The sequence below is a fragment of the Boleophthalmus pectinirostris genome, unplaced genomic scaffold (assembly GCF_026225935.1).
Source record: "Boleophthalmus pectinirostris isolate CB_2022bp ecotype Guang Dong unplaced genomic scaffold, ASM2622593v1 HiC_scaffold_8, whole genome shotgun sequence".
Lineage (NCBI taxonomy): Eukaryota > Metazoa > Chordata > Actinopteri > Gobiiformes > Gobiidae > Boleophthalmus > Boleophthalmus pectinirostris.
Window position 1 is genome coordinate 8,423,970 of NW_026571515.1, and position 24,350 is coordinate 8,448,319.

Sequence of the window (24,350 nt, forward strand, 5' to 3'; positions counted from 1 at the left end):
CTCTGTTTGTTTGACATTTGCACACGGTTTCTATAGCAACCAGCCCTATGTGTGTGTGTGTGTGTGTGTGTGTGTGTGTGTGTGCGTGTCACTGGAATTGGCACTGAATCATGGGACAAAATAGACACTAAAAAGAGGAGATACTAAAAAGAGAGAGACAGATTAAAGCGGAACTGAACACTAAATCAGCTTTCTGGCTACTACACTGTTTATACGGTGTTTGAGCAGGAATTTTTTGTGCAAACTAAGTCAATTTTGCAGCTTTGTGTTCGAAAGCTGAGTGTGCTGCCTCCACTGACCTCTGAAAGTTCAAGTGCTACGTGACATTACACAGCACTGCCCTGATTACAGACAGGTGCTTCTAGTTGCAAACGCCTGGCTGCAGGGGGCGGAGTTTGAAATGGACGTCCAATCACAGTGTTTCTTATATTTCCAGACTCCGCCCCCTCCCTCTCTCACTCAACCGTTAGTCCTCCAGGTTCTGGACAGTTCAGAGGCTCTATAGAGGCTTTGCACCGTCTCGCGACCCCTGTAGCAACGGTACCTACGCCGCCATGACACCGGGCAACACTATGTCATTGACTTCAGCAGCATCGGAGAAACACGGGCAGTGTTGTGTATTTGGTTGTTCTAGACGCTCTGAACGAGATAAAACGAATCGTTTCTTCACTGTTCCTCTGGAAATGACTCATCAGGATCAAACAAGGGAATTATCGAAAACAAGACGCGGATTATGGCTAGAGAACATAAACTGCAAAGAGATTTCCAATGGTACCATCAAGACACTCGAAGTTTCATCAAGGTATTTGCTATTTAAATTGTTTCCTCTGACCAACATGACGCACGAGTTAAAGAGCTCTGTGAGCCGAACCTCGAAAGAATCGGCCATGAAAAGATCCTCGCGAGCGTTAGAAAGATCCACTCGCAAAAAGTGATTAATTCTAGAAGACATAGTTGTGGATAAGCAAGACAATAAAGAAAACATGGGTCCTACGACGAGTGACATGTTTATATGTGCGCTGGAAGATACAGTTTCTACTGCCGCTCACACTGCAAATGTTTTCTTTTTACATTTTAGTTCAGTAAATTTGCTTCTCTCATTAATAAACTATGAAACAATTTAAATAGCAAATACCTTGATGAAAGTGATGTGAGTGTGTCTTGATGGTGCCACAGGAAATCTCTTTGCAGTTTATGTTCTCTAACCATAATTTCTGTCTTTTTTTCGATAATTCCCTTGTTTGAGCTCCTGATGAGTCATTTCCAGAGGAACAGTGAAGAAACAAATCATTTTATCCCTTTCAGAGCGTCTAAAACAACCAAATACACAACAAAACCTGCCCATGTTTCTCCGATGCTGCTGAAGTCGATGACATAGTGTTGCCGGTGTCATGGCGGCGTAGTTACCGTTGCTACAGGGGTCACGAGACGGTGCAAAGCCTCTATTTGCAAGTACTCACTTTTGTTACTAAAATAAAAGTACAGATACCGGAACAAAAAAAAAAAAAAAAACTCAAATAAAAGTAAAATTATCACATAAAAAAATTGACTAAAAATTGTTAAAAAGTACATTTATTTTATTTTATTTATTTATTACAGATTTTGAGGTCTTATAAGGCTTCAGACGTATTGATTTTGATAAAGATTTTCACTCAGTTTTGTTCAACAGAAACAACTAAATTCATATTATTTTCCGAGCTTTTTTATTTGTATATTTCTGTTTGCTCAAACTACAGATAAGCTCCTCAGGGCTTTCATCAAGTCTCAGATGATATATATAAAAAATACTTTTACTTTTCAGTCTAGTTAAAAAATGTAGTGGAGAAAGTAGAAAGTACAGATACCTGCTCTCAAATGTTGTGAAGTAAAAGTAAAAAATATCCACTTTAACATGCACAGTCACCAGCTTCTCTCCGTGTAAATGTTGCCTGGAATGTTCCACCGTATGGCATTGTACTTATTTATCTCTATGGAGACAGTAGGTGATGCCATAGTGCCAAGTTACATGTCAGATCTGTGGAGAGACAAACCCCCTCACAGTAAGAATGCAAGCTTTTAGGTCAATAAAAACCCATGTTAATAAAGTAAACGCAAGATGGACACGTTTAATGCCACACCGTTTAGGGATGTAAATACGATACGATATCCAAATCTCTCGATATTTTTACGATATGCATCTCACGGTACGATATTTTTTGCGATATTTTGAGGAGGCTAATATAATTGTAGATGGTTTTAAAATACCTTTACAAGAGTTTGGTGTGAATTATTTCCGTCATAATCCCAAGAATTCAAGTAAAGACATATTTCTTCATGTTGTCTGGGCTGAAATGAATCATGGGATATGTAGTTGTTACGTCCCTAGGCCTTGGATTGTCGTTTGTTCTGTGTGTTCTAAATAAGTTTGCTGACACACCTGGATTCCTGCTGTGGGAGCCTTCGTTTTTGATTGGTGGGGCAGGTCGACGCCCACCTCACCTGCAGCCACCGCCCCCTATTTAAGGAGATTACAGCACCTGTTCGGGGCTGCTGGCCTTGGTGGCCAGTCTGCCATTTTGTGTTCGTGTTTAGTTTAGTTCTGTTTTGTGCCTTTTTTGATTTAGGTCACTCGATTCTGTTTGTGGGTTTATGTGGTTTAATTTGGGGAACTTGTGTTTTAGTTTAGTTTGTGTCCCTAAGTTTTATCCACTCGTTTTTTGTAAGCCTGCGTGACCCCTTTTGTGACACAAAACTCTGTTTATTCTGTTGTTCTGTTTCTTAGTTTAGGTTGCTTTCTGTATATTTTTAGTCTTTTGTTAATTTACCTTTACATTCCTGTTAATTAAACATTATTTAATTTATTCCATTTTACATTTTCTTGGTTTTTATTTTTGTTATTTCCCTCACCCCAAACGAGCTGGGTCGTAACAGTAGTTCCCGATGTTTATAAGCTGTTACTACTATAAAACCATGCATTTAAGCAAAGGAACTTGTAATTCGATATATTGTGACAGCTCACCGTATTATTGTGAGACTTTTGACGATACAATATCACGATATTTTGATTATTGTTACATGCCTAATACTGGGACATTTCAGACTAAGCAACAACATCGCCATGAAGACAAGGAGATTGCGAACCCTCGACCAGAAACGTTACATCTTTAAGTAAAGTACAGATACCTACAACTTTTTACTTACGTACAGTACTTTTCTACCTTTACTTTGTTACGTTCCAGCACTGATTTGAAGGTGGTCTTGCGTTATTAGCCCATTACTCAAAAACACACAACAATCACTATAACATATATCCGGTCGCTTTGTTGTTTATGTGCTGTTTCGTGTTATCGTGGCTCCTCTCGGCCAGTACATTTTGTCCCCAAGGGTTAGAGGGAGGACATTAGTGGTACAAGGCCGGGTCGATGGATCACACCAGAGCTAATGGCCCGTGTGCAGGCGTGGGAGGGTTAGGGGGGAACCGGAGGTGTGATTTAAAGACCACTACGGAACCTATCTGACTCGTTACGCGACCCCACACTTGTGCTATTTGTGCTATGTGTCATGTCACAGAAGCCAGGCTGTAGTGTAGCGCGGGGAACACAGCAATAACGAAGAAGTGGGTCGAGGAAAAGGCGTTTAGTATTAATTTATATTAGAATACCAAAATAGTAGTAGGCCTATGTGAATTTTAAAGGTCCTATATTACGGAAAACTGATTCTTGTGAGCTTTTAGTCACGTTATAATGTTGTTACCTTCTCAAAAACAGACCTGGAGTTGTGTTTAGTTTCATTCACACATCTCCACCTTGTGATGTCATGAAGCTGCAGTTTTCAAGTTTTCCTTTTGTACAGAAAAAACAAAAAATGTGGCTGTTTGCTGCAGGTGTTCCAGTCAGTGGGAGCAGGTAGAAGGTGCGCTTGGAAAAAAGGATCAAAACTTAAAACACAACGGACTCCAGGCACTCCAAAAAAGTAAAAAATCGAAAAATGTAGTTTAAAGGCCTTTATTTAGATGACCAAAGCCAACATCTTTCGACCAAAATAGTCTTCATCAGGGCTCAGGGCTTTCCTCGTGCGATTTTTACTTCTTTGGAGTGCCTGGAGTCCATTGTGTTTTACCTTTTTCCTTTTTGTTCAGTTGAAATCAGCAAGGCAAGGGCTGAAATGATCTAAATGATTCTAGTGACGAGTGTAAGAGTTTAAAAACACAGTGGAGCACTTTCTGTATTACCACATGACATCACAAGGTGGAACAGAGTGTTTTCTGTTTGAGAGAATTCAACCTAAATATGCAGGATTTAGTTGACCTTGCTTTTCTGCATAGAGGTAGCTGACATTTTACATTAGAGATGTAACAAAAACCAAATACTGTGATATTGTATCGTCAAAAGTCTCGTGGACTGTCACAAATACATCGAATTACAAGTTCCTTTGCTTAAATGCATTGTTTTATAGTAGCAACAACTTATGAACATCTGGAACTACATATCCCATGATTCATTTCAGTGCAAACAACATGAAGAAATATGTTTTTACTTGAATTCTTGGGATTATGACGGAAATAATTCACACCAAAATCTTGTCAAGGTGTTTTAAAAGCAAAAAAGTGTCCCATTTACAATTATATTAGCCTTTCCAAAATATCGTAATAAATATCGTACCATGAGATTTAGATATTTTTACATCTCTATCTTTCATTTTAATACAAAATGTTGCTGAATTTGAAACAAGCACGCCAAATGAAAATTTGACAAAAATCGCGTAATGAAAATCTATCTATATTTTTCTCTATGCTGATATTTTATGTCTTTGTCTCTTCCAGTGCTCAGATCTTCAGACGCAGCTGTCCCAAACTCAGGAGGAGCTGGACAGGGAGAGGAAATCTCACTCAGAACTCACTCATAAAGTCACACAGGTCAGTTTCCAAAGTAATGTTCCTTCAGTATGTTTAGTACTTACGCCATCAGGCCATTCGCTTTAAGTGTCTGTGCTTGAATCCACACCTGTTCCAAGTATTCTCTGCTTTGTGAAAGTCATTTATAGCTCGAGATGATTTTAAACAGAAGGTGTGTAGGCTCTGGCTCTTACTACAAAAAGAAAATATTACAATCACAACTGAACCTTCCCAGTAGCTTAACTTGCATTTCGAGGACAGGCAAAATAGAGAGAGTCCTAGCTGGTTTTAGGATCTGGCAACCCAAAATAAGAGATAAGATGAAAATAAGATGTAATGAATATCGATGAATTATTGGTCTAACCATAATTTACATGTTAGTGTTTGCAATGATCAAAGTGTGTTGTGATCCCATCTCAAAGGACACAGTGCACACTGACACTGTGGCTCTCCAGTTGCAGGAGGAGCAGCACAAGGCCCTGGTGAGGAGAGACTTCCAGCTGCAGAGCGTGGGGCTCCAGGCCCGACTGCACCAGAGGCTCTGGACCCAGGAGAGGAGCCTCCTGCTGCAGGAGAATCAGCACCTCAAACACACGCTGCTCCTGCTCAGCCTCAAACTGCGCTGTCTCCTCAAACAGTGGAGGGTCCAGGGGGGCAAGGACGCTCAGTGGAAGGACGTGCTCGAGGTCAGGGTCTGGGGAGAATTTACTCAAGAGAAAAAAGAGATAATTTTGGTGATAATTCAGTTGGAGTGTTATGTAATCAGTGTCACTCATGAAACACTTCTCACACAACCTGTTCTCAAAAGTGTGAAATACTTTTACTCTAAAACTACATTTTAAAAACAGGTACTTACTTACTTATCTACATTTTTAAATGTGTAGTTATAAAGTGGCATCAAAAGGACTCATTTTAAAAGTTACTTCTAACCAGAATCATACAAGTAATCACAAATTAAACTTCCTAAAATTATAATATTTACACTGGTTTCTACTGGCCAATAAACAAAATATATTAGTTGTCCTCACTAATAGGGGTGTGCAAAAATATCAAAATATACAGTATTTTTTAGTATATTTTACTAAATTATTTTGTTACAGCGCTACAGTTTTGTTGTTTGCTCAGAGGAAGGAAACTTTTTTATGCAACACATTTGACATTTTCTCTGGTTTGATGATTAACTTTGCACAAGAAGTGGTTTACATGAGCTTTATTTTGTTCTGAACCGCACAGAATCGATTTGGAATATATCGTATCGAATCAAAAGCTCACTGTATTGAGATATGTATCGTATCAGCAACTTCTTAGTGGGTAGGGCTGGGTATCATTAAGTAGCTTTTGTCCCCCAGATGTGGCCCACATAAGACCCAGAGACAGGCAGGAGAGACCCAAGTTACATGTTCCATTATTTCATTTGAAAGTAGATACAAAACACAATATCAGCAGCAACCATAATAAAAATAACAATAATAATAAAAAAAGCTGAATATATGTTCTGATGTTTTACAGATAAACAGCCTGAAGGACCTTTACCTCCTTTTGGATGAAGAGAACCGTAGCCCCTCCCACCAGGCTGCAGACGCACACCCTGTCAGTCCTACTATAAAGGTACAAATACTACTACTGCACTTCACTGTCATGTCTAAAGTACTAAAACTAACCGATGTTCTTGCTTCTTCGTATAGTCAAGTGCAGTGAGCAGTACGCTGGCTGACCTGAGGGTGGCGCTGCAGGACCTGAGCGCAGAGTTACATCAGGAGAGACAGGGATCCCAAGAGCTCACGCAGCAGTTCGCAAAAGCCAAGGCGTCGTGGGAAGTGGAGCGCGCCGAGCTGAAAAATATCATCTCACAGGTACAATATAAACTCTACTTATTAGAAAATGAGTCTGTATTGCTCAAGGACACAACAACATGAGAGTCAGGGATCAAACCACCAACCTTATAGTTAGTCTGTCGTGCTTTTAAAGAGCCACATGTATACCTGATTTCATTTTTATTGTGCTGGATTATTATAATTCACAGCACAGACTCTAAAGCTGCTGAGGCTTAGTCCGATATTCCAAAAAAATATAAAAAAATGAGCGACTGTGAAATCAAGCGAGGTCCTGGAGCAGTTTAGATGTAATACTCTTATTCACTTTTATGAAATCCCCAGACTATAAACGTATTATTATTACTTTAAAAACAATTTGGGAATGTTCCAAAATGATTAAATGATCAGATTTAATCCCCTCACATCCCCATCTGGAGGCCAAACAAACTGTTGCCTGGAGAGTGTCTGAATTTCTGTTTTAAATGTTATTCAAATATCCATTATAACTCTTCTTTGACACTGCACAAGAGACACAGCGTCTTGTAGGGGGAGAGTGAGAGGAAAACATCTTGTCAAATCTGACATGATCTTTATACACACACAGTTGACCGTTGTGAGTTTTAAGTCATGTTGGAATCTTGTTACTGGACCTGGACCTGGAGTTGTGTTTTGTTTCATTCACATGTGTTTGATTTACCCTTTATTATTAGTCTGTCTACATCTCCATAGCTAAAAGTGCTCTGTTCCACCTTGTGATGTTATGAAGTGGTAATTTTAAGTTAGTTCAACAGAGATGTGGCATTTCTATGATGAGGAAACAACATTTTAACATAAATCAGAAAATAGTCTAATATGTGCCCTTTAAATTCTTTACTATTAGATCAACATAGTTAATTATTAAGTAATCATTGCATTTGTATAGCGCCTTTCAAGAGACCCAAAGTGCTGTACAGTTCATTATTTATTCATCTCACACTCTGTGGTGGTAAACTACTACTGTAGCCACAGCTGCCCTGGGGCAGATTGACGGAAGCAAGGCTGCCAATCCCTCCAGTCCCTCCGACCACCACCAACACGCACTCACCACTTTCATACAAAGCAGTGTGGGTGAAGTGTCTTGCCTAAGGACACAACCACAGTTTTTGGGCACCAGGAATTCCCAGTGTCTCTCATCCAAGTACTAACCAGGCCCGGCCCTGCTGAGCTTCTGAGATCTGATGGGATCAGCCACTGTAGATGCCCATAGCAGCCTATACCTATAGGTATAAAGATACACTGTGTAATCTTTTGACTGGGGTCTGTCACCTGCTTGTTTCTATGGAGATGTCATTGCTCTGCCTGAAATGTTCCACAGTGTGACATTAAACAGTTCTACCTTACATTTATTCAATTACAGGTGGTTTTATAGTTCAAAAATTCCATGGAAAAAAGGGCTGTGAGCGAGGTTGCCTCTCCACAGATCTGACCTGTAACTTGGTCTGTTTTGGTTTCCATGAAGATAGAACAGTTTAATGCCACACTGTGAAACATTCTGGAAAAAAAAGTAGTGACTATGGATAAAAGTGCTTTGTGTAACTTTTCTGGTGTAGGGTCCGTCAAATGCTTTTCTCCATGGAGATGTTATTGCTTTGTTTAGAATGTTTCACAGTATGGCTTTAAACCTTTCTATCATCATGGAGACCAAACCAGACCAAGTTAATAGGTCACATCTGTGGAGAGGCGACCCCACTCACAGTCAGAATTCCTGTTTTTCAAGGTATTTTTGAGCTCTAAAAGCACCTGTAATTGAATAAATGGTAACACTTTATAATAACTACACCTTATTTAGCCTTAATAAAGCATGAACAAAGACTTAATTAATAATGATTCACGCTTAGTAACTACTTAATTACTACCTGAATTAGCACTTAACTTGCACTTAATTCGCCTGTGCTGTAAATAGAAACTCAATACTTCTTAATTACTCATGAACGAACCATTTGCATGTTTACAAATGCATATTTAAGTACAAATTTGAGCATTTATTAATGATTAGTAAGCCATGAGAGAATGATTTACTAATAATGCAATGCAATGATCATTCAGGCGGCTGTTATCTGTTAGTTAAGTCTTTCTGAGAGTTTTTCTAAAGTGAAGACTAATTATGCTTTATTAAGCATTTGTTAAGGTTGGTCAAATTCCAGAGAAACAGTAATGCATTATTAGTAAATCATTCTCTCATGGCTTACTAATCATTAATAAATGCTCAAGTTTGGACTTAAATATGCATTTACAAATGCACACACAAATGGTTAGTTCATGAGTAATTAAGTAAGAAATACTTATGAGTAACTATTTACAGCACAGGTGAATTAAGTGCAAGTTAAGTGCTAATTCAGGTACTAATTAAGTAGTTACTAAGCGTGAATCATTATTAAGTAAGTCTTTGTTCATGCTTTATTAAGGCTAAATAAGGTGTAGTTATTATAAAGTGTTACCGAATAAATGTAAGGTAGAGCTGTTTAGAGCAATGACATATCAAACAAAAACGGTTACACAATTTTACACAAAGTTACACAATGCACCTTTGTGTTGTGTTAATGTTATGCAAGTATTGACTAACTCTGGTTTAAGGTAAGAATCAGTCTCAGGGAAACAAATACAAGTCAATGTGTGTCCCCAAGAAGGAGCAAAAACGCATCGAGTGTGTGGATACCGGAGAGATTTGATAAATGTCCGCTCAGCCAACCACATCATCGGCACCTCCGCCTCCTGGCTCTGCTCCAGCCCCTCCCTCTTCCTCCCTCTTCCTCCCTCTTCCTCCTCTCCCTCCCTTCTCCTGCTCCTCAGCCCATGTCTCAATCTGAAAACTCCACGCAGGAACAAGCAGGGGAATTACAGGCACTGTTCACCTCGATAAACAAGCCGTCACGACGTCAAGATTAGATTAGAGCGAGCAGTTTAGCGGCGAGAAGTGATGAGAGGCGGCGTTTTGGTTATGTTCTGGCCGTCAAGTTTTAGCCCGATGGTTGTATTGGCGGTAACTGTGACAGTAAACGAAAGTGAGCGTTGTTAAATTGGCCGCTGAGCCCACTTATATTACACTGAAATAATTGACAGATAGAATAGTGTTGATGCAATACTAGATGTCGTATTAGATTTTGATCCTAAGGAAAAGTTGGAGAGAATCAGATACTGCAGTGATTTTATTTTCTAACACAAAATAATAGTTTAGTTTGTTAATGTTTCCATACGCTCTTATTCTATTCTGATATAGATCAAAATGATTCTAAAATTATTCAAGAAAGGCCACATTTTTTAATCGATTAATACTTCAAATGAGTATCTGAGTATTGATATTAGTTTAGTATTGATTAATATCAGGGTATCTTCTTTTTTTTACAAAACAAACCAAACAAATTAAACAACGAAATCCTCTTTGAATGAGAAGAGGGATAGAAAGTATTTAGAATAAGAATAATAGTAATAATAGTAATAAGAAAATAATTATAGGTAATTCTCTAAATGCGTAAACATAATCCATAAACACAATAATTGCTTTTTACTGCCATAATTTTGATTTACTTTAATAATATGTAATATACACTTAAGAGAAGATTTCCTGCTTTTATTTTGGTAGTCAGCAGGTAGGAACTGTCACTGTTTTGTTCAGTTCCGCTGGACCCCTGGATAGAGAGGCACGCCTGGTGTAGTGTAGCGTGTCGGCAAAGAAGTCAAATAAAGTTAAAATAAAGTGAATAAAGTTATGTTAAAAGGTACCTCTACCTATGGGTCAGGGTGATTTTGGTGGCATCAAAGGCATCCTATACAAGCCACAATAAACCTTAAGCAAACCATCAGTAAAAAGAACTCTTTATTGACAACACGAGGAGGTGGCGTTATATTTCTGATACTATGAATGTATGTAATATTATATAGAGTATTTAAGAACTTTTAATTTTTTTTTTTAATAAACATGATCCAACTGTTTCCTCAGATTTGAGATAAAGATGTTCAAATCAACAGGAGCTTTTACTGATTATAATTGTAATTCTGATTTATTCTTAAGTAGCAAAAACAATGGGCATGATGACCAAGATGTTTGTTATATTTTGGTTTAAAGATGCACTATGTAACGTTTTTGTTGGGGGTTCATCACCTGCTTGTTTCTATGGAGATGGACCCGGTCAAGCAGAAGTAAACAGCAAGGCCAAAAATTCAAGTTAATGCATCTGATATAAAAATGTATTGAACAGATACATATGTACTCTAGTTTATGAAACTGTTGACCTTTTTCCTGTACCATTTTTGGTTCTAAAGTTACATACGTTTTAAACAGACCATGTATGAAACATGGAACAAAAATTATTTCCCAAATTTCAAAGACCTGCAAATCATGTAAATAAATAGATGTATTTCATCATATCTTGTGTTATTCCATCTTTGAACTGTTGATGAAGGTTCATGATTTTTCAAAAAAAATGTATTTAAAATGATAAAAATTTGCTTGGAAGGACTGACATATTTTATAGAAATAGTTTCCTTTCATTTTGAAGTAATATTAAAGTATTGGGAAGAAAAAAGCGACAAATTATGTAAAATCATGCACCTTCTACTTGTTTGCACAATTTTCCCTCCGTTACTTTTCCCTCTGTTACCATGACCTTTCTTAATAAAAAATCTCATTACTCAAAAAGTAAGAGGTTTTTCAACCTAATCTTGTACCATATGGTAGAAAACTATATGAAGCAAATATTCAAACCAGATTTGTTAAGGATATGTAAGTGAGAACCACTAGTTATCACTGTCATTTCTCTGGCTGGAATGTTCCACAGTATGACATTAAACAGTTCTGCTTTACATTTATTCAATTACATGTGGTTATATTGCTCAAAAATATCTAGAACAGGGGTCTCCAACCTGTGGGTAAGGGAGCTACCAGTAGCTCTCCACCCTGTTTTAAGTAGCTCGCCAAAGAGTTTCTGAATTACGTATGATGGTGAACAACTTTGATTAATTACTATTGTAAATGTGTTAGTTTGAGCTTTGTACACTGATAAATGGATAATGGATTTATGTTTTAAAGGCATCTAACTGTACAACATCTAAGGCCCTCTTATATCCACTCAGTTTCGATTTGATTGCGATCGCTAAAATGAGTAGCTCTCCAGTGTTTCCGTTTTCTAAAAGTAGCTCACTCGATGCAAAAGTTTGATCTAGAAAAACATGCATTGTGACTGTGAGCGGGGTCGCCTCTCCACAGATCTGACCTGTAACTTGGTCTCCATGAAGATAGAAAGGTTTAATGCCATACTTTGAAACATTACAGACAAAGCAATAACATCACCTCCACCAGAAAAGTTACACAAAGCACCTTCAAACCTAAAAATGCCTTTCTCTGATCTGAACGGTCACTACCTAAAAACCAACACAGCTGATCCTGAATCAGTGCTAGTGCAGCCTCTGCAGCTCAGAGAGTGATTTCTGGAGGTTCTGAGCTTTCACATACGACACAGCCTGACCATGTGCTGAGAATGAGAGAGAAGTTTGTGTCCTCCAGCTGCAGGTTAAGCCACTGGCAGCTCAGGTTCAGTTTTGATTCTACTACCTGTTTTAAAACTATAAGAGCACAGGGTTTGTTGAATATACACTACCGGTCACATTTTTTCCAGCTTTTTACTGTTTACTGTTGACCAAAACGTATCTTAAACTTTTGATTCATGAATGTGTCCACCTTTGGCAGATATAACAGCTGAACACACTCGTGGCTCGTTCTTTTTACAATAGAAAATCAAATATTCTTCAGAAAGTTCTTCCCAAGTCTGTCACAGAAGTTCCCATAAATGTGTGACACTTGCAGGTTTCTTGGCTTTCACTCTTCTGTCCAGTTCATCCCAAATCAGCTCGATGGGGTTTAAGTCTGGAGACTGTGCTGGACGCTCCATGTTTTCAAGTTTTACCATCTTGTTCTTTTTTCCTGAAGTAGCTTTGGCATAACTCAGACTTGTGTTTTGTATCTTTTATCTTTTTTTTTAACCTCTGTCTGTTCAGTTTTTACCTTTGTACCATTTCAAGCTCTTCATTGGACTTGCACGACTTGAATTGCAATAAATAACTGGAAAAATTAGGGTGTTCTAAAACTTCTGACCGGTCGTGTAACTCTATATTACAACATCGGGGTCAGATAACTAAATAAATATAATACTCGATGCATTTAATTACAAATCCAAGTACTGCTGCCAACATTTTAAAGAACAGTATGTAAGTTTTAGGTTTTAAATTCCATAAAGTTGACCTATCTGTGTCCCCTGATACGAGGTAAATATGTTCAAATCAAATACAGCTTTTACTGAGAATCATTCTTATGCTGATTTATTCTTAATTACAAACGTTCATTTAATATACTTCTTTAGCTCAACCCTAAATTACAACAGCGGGGTTAGATCTAAACAATTCTCTAACTAAATAAGCCCATAAAAATGCATTTGGGTTCCCGCGGCTCCCTTGTAAACCCAATTTAATGCATAAATTACCGAACGTTTCACTGATTTGTTGTGACAATCCCCGAGTGGAAAATGCGATCAAAGATGAATGAGGGTTTCCTGTGTTGACATATTGTGGGTGTCGGCCGTGTTGGAGCACCTGTTCTCGGTGTGGGGGCAGCTGTGGTCCGCGGGGCTCATTCATCAAAACCACTTCACAAATGAAACGGGTCGGCGATAAAGAGGAGGGGGCGGGGCTTAGAGGCTGTATCAGAAAAACACACTCGCCGCCGTGACCACAACACAGCGCGGGATCAGTGTCGAGGTGTGACGGATGAGGTCATTTCGTGAAAATCTTATCGGTAACAAACACACCGACACATTATATTTATTAATGATCCTGTATCTGATTTTGTCTTCTTTAAAAATGATTTGCAGTGGTCAAAAATTAATCCTGACTTACCTTGTACAATTCCAAACATCGTAATTCATTATTATTCATCCCAGTGAGCGCTTTTCACAACTCCGGTGCGTAATTTTTGGTCAATTTTCCTAACAACTAGCATGCTGACAGTGCACTTCCTGATTTGTGGACAATTATCCAATCCAGTCCACTTTATGCCCATAGCACATTTTATAAACATGACAGTTTCCAAAGTGCTGCGCAGACAAATTAATACAATAAATCATAAAAAAATACAGTAAATCATAAATAAAAATAAATAAATAAATAAATAAAAATAGAAAAAAAAGGTTTAAAGCTATAATAATAATAATAATAATAATAATAATAATAATAATAATAATAATAATAATAATAATAATAATAATAATATAATAATAATAATAATAATAATAATAAAATAAATAAAAAATAATATAATAATAATAATAATAATAATAATAATATAATAATAATAACATAAATACATAAATATATAAATAAATAAATAAATAATGACACAGAGGACCACACAACAAACTAAATAAATAAAAGTAGAACAAAATAAAAAAGGTTTAAATCTATAATAATAATATAATAATAATAAATACATAAATATATATATAAATAAATAAATAAAGACACAGAGGACCACACAACTCTCGCGGTGTTAAAAGTGGGTCTTAAGACGAGACTTAAAACACTCCACTGTGGGGTGTCTGGGCTGTTCGGAAGTGGGGGGGGCAGAACGTTCCAGAGTTTGGGGCCGACCACAGAGAAGGCTCAGTCTCTCCTGGTTTTAAGTCTCGTCTTGGGCACCACGAGCTGGAACTGGCCCTGGGACCTCTGAACGCTCGGGGGTGTAAATCTGGATGAGGTCTGAGATGTATTGTGGTGGCCAGTTCATTCAAAGCTTTAAAATTAAATGTTTTCTGGTTCAATGCAAACTTATTTTGACCTCAAGAGCTGCTTATAAAATAGATCTGTTCTGCAAAATATACTCAAATACATGGGGAAAATCAGGTACAAGGCCATTAATAATTTAAATTTTATTATATTTCTATGCACATTTAACAGTTGATTAATGTTATTTTCTGAACATCCCTTACAAATTTATAAAAAGCACATTTCTGCCTATTTAATTTAACAGGAAACTGACCTAATTCTATCAAATATTTGTGGTTATTTATTTCAGAAAATGTAATTAATAAAAAAATTTATATTGGCTACTTTACTGTGTGTTTTACTATAACTGAAAACTTAAAAACAAAATCAACTTCCATGTATAATTGTGTACATACTGTATTTTGTCTATGTTTGTCTTGTAGTTGGAGACTAAAGCTGGTAAACCTCTGAGCTCTGCTGATGCTGTGGAGGCCCCAGACCTGAAGGTGGTGCTGAAGAAGGAACGTGAAGAGCACCAGCACCTGTTAGCAGAGTCCTACGCTGCAGTCATGGACCTGACTAAACAGGTGAGTAAAAAGAAGAAAGAACTGCATCTTTCTCATTGAATTACTGTGTTAGAGTTGTCTTATGTCTTCTGTCTGTGTGTATTTTATTTATTTATGTTCATTTTTGTTCACTTTTTTCAACAAATAAAATAAATAATGTATTACCCAATGACAATATTTGGATAATATTATAGAAATCCATGAGAAATACACTAAAACATACTTGTAATTATTTATAAAATTCAATCTATTTTACGTGACTTTGCAGTTTTTGCCTGTTTTGGTGCTTTGCTCACACCTCAACTAAGATATTTTTGCTTTGTTGCTGGTGCAGCTCCAGATCGGAGAGAGGAACTGGGGCCGGGAGAAGCTGGACCTGTTGGAGAGGTTCAGTGCAGAGAGAGCTCAGTGGGAGCAGAGACTCAGGGAGGCCACAGCGCACCACAAGGTACAGTCTACGGACCACTGATGTTCTTTACCGGTGACGTTACAGAAGATTGTGTAATGACTGTGAATACTGTTATGAGCCCAGTTGTGGAGCTTATTGATACTTTGCAGCTGATGTAATCAAAATTCCCTGGGGGTGTGATACTAACTGAAGGAACTGCTCTGTGTGAAGCTCTGTAACTCAAGTTAGACTTTAACCTGAGATTTATTTGACCGCAATCAGACCATAAAGAACTGACTTGTAGAGCTCACCTGTAGCTCTTATACAATAGGTCTAAATCAGGACCAGCCAATCTCCAAAACCAAAAGAACACGAGGGAAAAAACAACACTGACGAAACCAAGTCTAAACCAGATCTGTAGCTGGTCTGAAACAAAGAGACTAAACTGGACCAAACATCACTTCTTAATAAGAATCAACCGGGAATATAAAAAGATCTAAACCTCAACTACACCAATTCTAAAATAGGACTTATCCAGGTCAAAACGACACCTGGATCAGCTCAAAAACACGACTAAACCAGAAGAACTACTAGGATTAGTGGTTTCGGTGCTTGTGTTAACTTGTAGCTCATTAGGATGAAAACAAGGATTACACAAGGTCCAAACAAGAACATGTCACTGCGAGGACTAAATATAACATATAAAACATAATATTGTCAGTTTCTTTTCTATAAGCCAATAATCTGAGAATGAATTAAGAAAAAAGATACAACAGATTTGCTTTTCTTCTGTCAATTGTGGGTGAGAAATGAGAACTACCATATGTCAGAGCTGGATGTGTTTTAGACAGGACAACACTGCCCTCTTCAGGGATGTCTTGTGTAAAACAGGTATTGCACAGTTTTTTTGTTTTAGTTTTTTTTTACCATGTGCAGTACAAGGAACTAACCTCCTCCATCTGATATGAGTAATTCTGTTGACTAATGACAAAGAAGAAGTTTAATTTTATCCCATCTTAAATTGAAGCCACAGTAATATAATTTAAATAAAATATTCTATTATTATTATTATTGAAGAGTGATTCCTATTTGGTCATAAAAACTTGTAATAAATAAATCAAATTAAATTAAATATTTTGTGTCTCATTACAGCCAAAGTCACAAGGCAGTGACTCTTCTGCTGACGGACTGATCCAAAACGGGTCTGCTTCACCAAGGTAATATTCACTGAAAAAAATGAAATTATGTAAACAATATTTTGTGTGTGTTTGCCCGCAAATAGTCTTAAATAGTCTTAAAAAAAGAAAAAAAAGAAGATGAATCGTCATTTTCTCCAGTTAAATTAGCTAAAATTTCTTTCTTAAATGAAAAGGACCAAATCCACGTCGGACCTGGAGGTGAACGGGGCGGCAGAACAGTTGGAGAAAATGTCTCTTGTGATTCGCCCGGAGCCTTATGACATCACCAGGAAGAATTGGGCCAATCTGACCAATGAGGTGAGAGATTATTGTCTAAATCAGCACGTCACTGAGGATTTATTGAAACATAACTGAAGCAGAGAACCACAGGCCAGTGACTGATACAGCAGCTCATTAATTGGATGCATTTAACATAGTTTTGACACAACCACTGTACCTTATTTTTAGCTCTGTACCACAATATAATGTGATATGATTGAGGTATACAGTGAAATACTAAAAACAAGCAACTGACTCAACAAGAAAAGGAAGTGTGAAAATATTACAAATATAAAACTACTTTAACCAGACATTGTGGCCTATAAGATACTCTATTTTAATGTTTGTTTTTTTATTGTGCATTTTTATTAATGTCCTGTATTGTTCTCTCATATTTTCCATAGACTCCAGAAGTGGGCGACACCTGTAAAACATGGGACGGCTCCAGCCTGAGCGCGGAGCAGGACCTGGACTCTGCTCAGAGAAGCTACACTGCCCCGGACCGCACCGGCATCCGCATATACTACAGCCCCCCCACTGTCCGGAGGATGGAACAGCTCCGGAGCCAACAGGGACTATCTGAGCAGTTTCTACCTCAGAACGGGTGCTCTTCTCCGGGTACGACCGCTCCGGATACCGGGTCTGGAGGTTTGGAGGTGCAGGGTTCTTCATCGTACGAGCAGTGGCTGAGCTCCCTGTCCACGCAGCACAGGGAGCTGTTGGAGAGCAGAGCCGTGTCAGTACCGGCTTCTGCCAACAGTGTAGTGAGCAGTTTGCCCTCCTCTTCTCCGTTCCCGGATTTCCAGATGGGAGAGATTTCGGCCAATCTGAGCGATGACATGAAGGAGATGACCAATTGTGTGCGGCAGGCCATTCGCTCGTCTTCACTGGAGAGGAAGTCCAGCAAGGAACCAGGAAGTCCGGTATGAGCTCCCTCATAACTTTAGGGTGGTTTAGTTTAAAGCTTTAAATCCCCATCGATTTTGTCTCATGACTTTTTAACTGCCTGAACTGCTGCTGCTTACAAGATGAAAAAAGGTAAAAAATATCACAGGGCACTGAAAAAAAGAGTTCTGCAGAATCAATGAAACACTAAACTCTGTTAATGTGAGGTGAAAGAATTTCGATTTTGTGTGTAAATGACCAGTGACAAATGAGCTCCTTTGTTTCGCACATGCTGCCAAAATAAACAAATCTGATTGGACGATTGTGCTTTCTGGCTCGAGACACGACAGAAGATGTGGTGACCGGACTGATATTCCTCTGTATAAAAAATATAGAGATACTCTACATTTGCAAGGCAATATCTAACTAGAAAAAAGAAAATTACTGTGAGCAGGCTCACCTCTCCACAGATCTGACATGTAACTTGACCAGGTGGTGCCAGCTGCTGTATCTAAAGTAATCATCAGGGGGGTGCAGGGGGCAGACCCTCCTTCAGAAAAGTGACTTATTGGACCCTAAATTAAATCACAATTTAAAGTGCTCTGCAGAAAAAGTAAGGAATGGGAGATTTATGTAAAATGAATAAGAAGTAATGTAAATAAGTAATGCAGTTAAAACAATTTCAATAAAAATATATCAAATATATTTACAAAATACAGTAGAAAGCACTGACAACTATAAGAATGATTACCATATTTTTCAGATTATAAATCGCACTTTTTTTATGGTTTGGGTGGTCCTGCGACCTATACTCCAGTGCAGTTATGTATTAAAATTTTCAGACTGACAACCACGAGAGGCTCTAGGCTTGTGTGTCAGTATCTAGTACTACTTTTCCCCCTGTACCACTGTCATTTCGCACTCTACTGTGCATGGCTCCTGTAGAAAAAGGCGCTGTCTCGCTGCAAATAGTGAAATATTCAGCCGAAACGGTAATCGAGCAGCAGAAAGAAAGTTTGGAGTGAGCGAGAAACTTGTGATTAACTAGTGGAAAATGGGGATAGAGAACACAGCTTCACAGCAACCGGGCAGGTGCGCCATGTAACTTTCCTGGAAGTCACTGGATGAATGGAAAAAGCCTGAACTTCAGTGACAATTGAAATCATCCTGTCGGGGTTCAAAAAAGTCAGAATAATTCAAAATTGAACTGATGCTGAGTCTGACGACAGCGACACAGAAGAGGAAGCGTTGCTCTGTTTACCTCACGGATCTATGGTTTATCTCCAGAGGTCATGCAGAAGTGACACAGAGGATGAAGACTTCAATAGGCTTAGTGATTTGGAGTGAAATCATGAGTTTGGTAAAATTATGTTCTGTTGTTTATGCTATAATCATCTGAATAACTGTTAATATGTTACATTAATATATTATTAACGCCTATTCAGCCTGTTGTTCTCTATTGTGGTGTTATTACTATAATTTGCCTTTCAAGATGAAATGTCGGTTCCTGGTCTCTGATTTTACAAAATACATTTCCCCAAAAAATGCAACTTATAGTCCGGAAAATTCGGTAATTCAAAAATATGATTCATGTTACATCACAAAACATCAAGGTACAACTCAAAATCATGCAAATAATATAATGAATTCAGACTTATTTTCATGACCTCTTTTCTTCTTCCAGGTGATCGGCACGTCGTCTCGCTCCACCCAGACCTCTCTCCTGTGCGTCAGTGTGGCTCTGCAGACTGACACCCCGTCCACCAGCAGGGGGCTCCAGTCCAAGGTCTGGTCTCCCCGGCCCACCTCCTCCACAGCCAACCCCTTAGCCTCAGCTCGCTCCAGACACATCTCCACCTCCCTGGACAAGGTGCACGGGCGCATCGAAAGACCCTGCTGCTCACCCAAATACGGGTCGCCCAAACTGCAGCGCCGCGTGTCTTCAGGTCTGTGAACTTTTGATTTAGAATTTCATTTTAATATATATTTTAAGCTTAATGAAGGGGATATTAGCAGAGGATATTAGAGAGGTGGGACCAAGCTGTTGTTTGGCAAGTCTCAAGTAAGTCTCAAGTCTTTGACCTCAAGTCCAAGTCAAGTCCCCAGTCAAAGACAGGCAAGTCCAAGTTGAGTCTTGAGTCACTGGCCCATAAGTCCAAGTCAAGTCCAAGTCGTCTGCTTTGAGCTTCACGTCATTTCAAGTCTTTAAACCAAAGTACCAAATATAGCTTAGATTTTTGCAATTTATATGAGTTTTAAGCTAAACTCTACTTTAAAATTCATGGTATTTATATATGAGTATTTATCCTGAGCCATTGACCTTCAAGTCCAAGACGAGTCCCAAGTCTTGGTCTATTTTATCCTAAAAATAGTGATTCAAGTCTGACTCGAGTCGAAGTTACGACTGGATAATCAAAATTTCCCAACTGACCAGAGTGCACTACACATCAGTATTTAAACCATCAATTTCAGACACTTCTTGTGACTTCTACTCGCGACAAAAATCCAAAATATTATCAAATATGAAGTTTGTGTCATGATTTGAAGTAAGATTATATATTTACATAAAAAAATGAGGTAATACATTATAGGCCTCTGTCCTCATATGACCTCACTGCAACTTCAACTAGTCAAGAGCTTAACCTCCCATGCTTGTTTTAGTTTTATAGAGGATATATAAACAAGCTGAGGAAATCCACTTAGAGATGCAAAAAAAAAAAAACATGCAAATGGAGAAGAATCCTAATCCATTGCATCTGATTTATAGGTTCCACTTCACGGTTGGAAACCTCCTCCTCCTCGTCCAGGGACAGGAGCCTGTGGAGTCTGCAGCAGAGACCTGGAGGTTCAGCCTGGGCCCGTTCCACCACCACCCGCGATAGTCCTGTCCTGAGCGGGCTGACGGACGGCCTCTCCAGCCTCTTCAGCGTGGTGGAGCACACAGGGAGCACAGAGAGTCTGTGGAGGGGAGAGCCAGGTACACCAGGCTAGAATATAAAAGTGTGAACAAAAACAACTCACAAAAATTGTTTCATACGATGTTATATCTATATTATGTATTGTATTGTAAGTAGGCTGTCACAATTAAAGGTGCACTATATAACTTTTTGGTTGGGAGTGTGTCACCTACTTGTTTCTCTAGATCTGCCGTTCATCTGTGTGGAATGTGCCAGTGCTGGTGTCAGATAAGACATAATTATATAAATGTATATACAAGTCAAAATAAAGTAATAAAATAAGTAATAAAATATAAAATGTTACCTATACACAAGAGGTCATAGAAAGACTTGGAATTGTTGTAAGGTTGTAGGGAGTATTATCTGTTACTGAAAGGTGTAAACAGTCCTGCCTTACATTTATTCAATTACAGGTAGATTTATTGCTCAAAAATACCTCAAAAAACAGCCATTCTGACTGTGAGTCGCCTTTCCACAGATCTGACTCGTAACTTGGTCTGGTTGGATCAACGTGAAGATAGAAAGGTTTAACACCGTACTGTGCAGGGTTCCCACGTTCATAGAAATCCTGGAAAAGTCATGGAAATTGAAAATGTCATTTTACACCCCTGGAAAAGTCATGACATTTTGTAAATTTTAAACAGCAGGCGCTGTGTCTTAAAAGTCCTTAAAAGGTCTTAAATTTCATTATCCTAAATTAAGGTCTTAAAAAGTCTGTTGTCCAAGTCTTATTTTTTTCACAAAGGTCTTAAATTTCTGTAGCCTATTTTTTTATTACTGACCCGGGCTGCAGTGCAACGTTAAATGGAGGGAGAAACAAAAAAACAGCGTGAAATCATGTAACGTGAATGAACATCTAATTTGGAGGAAATGAGGAAATGATCAGTAGAACGAAGGAAGATGTTGTATCTTGGGGAAGTTCATGTTTAATCCCCAGTGGCTCTTGGATTCTGGATACAGTACTGTAGTTGCTTGGTCATTATTAGAACTGGATTTGTTGTTTTTCACCCACATAATGGGTGCGATGTTGGTCTTAATTTTGATTTAAGTGGTCTTAAAAAGCTCTTAAAAAGCTTAAATTTGGGGAAGTCACCCTGTGGACACCCTGAATAATTTTAAACAATGAAAAGTTTTGGAAAATTCGTGGAATTTTAGTATCCCTTTCACGCAACCACAGTGTTCTGTTCAGTTATAATTAGACTATTATGATTATTTCTGAACATATGCAACTTTTGTTTAAAAGAGACGACAATAAATGCACTGACAGTATTTTGAATTTTAAAAAAACTATAAAAGCAAACCATAAGGTGAGTGGAAAGAGTTAACATTTCATATTCAGCCCTGAAAGTCTGATCAATTCTACACACGTAGGTGCCGTAAAGTCCTGGAAAATTCACTTTAGGTCACGGAAAAAGTCTTGGAAAAGTTTTGAAATTTTGTCAGTGAAAAAGATGGGAACCCTGACTGAAACATTCCAGACAAGGCAATAACATCTCCACAGAGAAAAGTATTTGATGAACCCTCCAATGGAAAAGTTACACATTGCACCTTAATCTGAATAATCATTACAAATTCACTATTTTAATAATTTCTAGAGAGACCTTGCGTTGAAATGCTTTGGTGTTTTGGTAATAAACCTTTATAGCTAAGACCAGACGTGCCTTTTATATCTTTCCCTTCATTAATCACTATTTTGCGCACAATCCTGAACAGCACCCGCTTAGTTAACTTCAGATCCAGTGAGCACTCCTGGCCTCTTTTTTCACATTACCATTGTGTGCCCAACATCTCTTTTTAGATTCTCTGTACCTGTCCAATATCCTAAAGCAATTTTCAACATATTTGTTTTCTGATCCAACAGTGAGTCCCGCTCGTCAGCCTCCCGCCGCGGGGAAACCCTCTGGTGAGCGCTACGGAGGGCTCCAGGACATGTACAGGGACGTGTGCGGCGGCCGGACCCAGGCAGGCGTGTCCGTGTCCGTGTCCGTGTCCGTGGAGAGGTGCCAGCGGGAGGCCCTGGGAGGCGTGGATGAACCCAAGCCGGAGTGTTTCTCGGTGGGGACGGGCGCGGCGGGGCTGGGGACGCTGGCGGGACTCGGCGCAGCCCCAGACCCGGTCACGCGCATCGTCAACAAGAGGTTCATGAGGCAGACGGCCGGAGAGGAGATGGGCTGCATCATGGGAGGAGGCACAGCTGGGGCAGAGGTGAGAACGAAACTATTAAAGATAGACCGATAATAGGCTGGTCAAAATATCACGCCAATATTTCCACTTTTTGTATATTGGTATTAAAGGTACACTGTGTAACTTTTCTGGTGGAGGGTCCGTCAAATGCTTTTCTCCATGGAAATGTTATTGATTTGTCTGAAAAAGATAAAAAGACAATAAAAAAGTTTAATACTATACTGTGAAACGTTACATTATGGTCTTTTTATCATCATGAACACCAAATCAGACCAAGTTACAGGTCAGGTCTGTGGAGAGGCGACCCCGCTCACAGTCAGAATGCCTGTTTTTCTAGGTATTTTTGAGCAATAAAACCACCTGTAATTGGATAAATATAAGTCAGAGTTGTTTAATCTCACATTGTGGAACATTCCAGGCAGAGCAGGGACATATTCATAGAAACAAGCACCTGACGGACCCTCCACCAGAAAAGTTGCACGATGCACCTTTAAATATCTTGCAGAGGCCTATACTTGATTTTCAACAAAAACCTGAGAGAGACTAAGTGAAAAACTGTTGGTTAATGCCAGCTATCTTATAATGGCCACGTTTACATGATGTTTTTTAATTCCGAACGAACTGTTCTGAATTAAATAGTTCGGAATAAATTGCTTGAAATGAGGTTTACATGGAAAACATGTTAAATTGCCTTTATTTAATTCCGCTTAATGTCTGGGGGTGGAGAAGGGTTTTGATTGGACAGGGACACAAACATATTTACGTCGACCGGAAGAAAACACACACTTCAGCTGCTACCGGCTTTTTTGTTATCTCGGTTACACCACGGACACAGACATGATACAATTCGCAATAGTTCCGATGATAACTAAACAGCAGCTGGAGATTTCTCTCATTACGCTTTACGTCTGTCAGCCAAGGAGAAGAAGGGAAGAGCGTTGGCGAAGGGAGAAAGAAGACAAACTGAGTCAACGGCTGCTCTACCTCAGCCCACTCCCGCATCCCGCTCGCAAATCCAAAGAACAGTGGATGAAAGTCCGAAGTGGGGACTGGTGGAGCTGGAACATCAACAAGCATGCACTGAACAACGAATTATTTTTAAGAAGAATAAAGGTTTACTGTATTTTCCGGGCTATTAGGCTCTTAAGCCTCCAACCCATCAACAAACGACTGCGTGCCGCAATCCAGAGCGCCCCATACACGAATCCACTCAGGTGTCCCAGCACGACTTCAGTAAACTACAAAGCCGCACCACCCGCAGCGCACGCAAACACACACGGAGCAGACAGCGACCGCACAGCAAAACACACTCGCAGGCACACTCATCACGCCACGCGGACAAGGAACGGAACGGAGGAACGAACCGAAAAATCGAGTCCAATGTGCCACTTCTAGACACGACTGAACAACTGAGTCACTGCGAACGCGCCGACAATCC

At 39.0% G+C, this 24,350-nt stretch overlaps 1 protein-coding gene across 3 annotated transcripts in view; it reads left to right on the top strand.

Annotated features, from left to right (window-relative positions):
- The window catches only part of soga1 (suppressor of glucose, autophagy associated 1), a 257,223-nt gene that overhangs the window by 231,593 nt on the left and 1,280 nt on the right, over positions 1–24,350 (top strand). For all 3 annotated transcript variants that reach the window (XM_055166396.1, XM_055166397.1, XM_055166398.1), the window contains exons 12-23: positions 4,802–4,894; positions 5,329–5,559; positions 6,383–6,481; positions 6,559–6,726; positions 14,919–15,062; positions 15,376–15,489; positions 16,582–16,646; positions 16,802–16,925; positions 17,291–17,809; positions 19,456–19,717; positions 20,539–20,748; positions 22,590–22,933. In XM_055166396.1, coding sequence (XP_055022371.1) covers positions 4,802–4,894; positions 5,329–5,559; positions 6,383–6,481; positions 6,559–6,726; positions 14,919–15,062; positions 15,376–15,489; positions 16,582–16,646; positions 16,802–16,925; positions 17,291–17,809; positions 19,456–19,717; positions 20,539–20,748; positions 22,590–22,933 — 2,373 coding nt within the window. The remainder of the gene's footprint in view (positions 1–4,801; positions 4,895–5,328; positions 5,560–6,382; positions 6,482–6,558; positions 6,727–14,918; positions 15,063–15,375; positions 15,490–16,581; positions 16,647–16,801; positions 16,926–17,290; positions 17,810–19,455; positions 19,718–20,538; positions 20,749–22,589; positions 22,934–24,350) is intronic.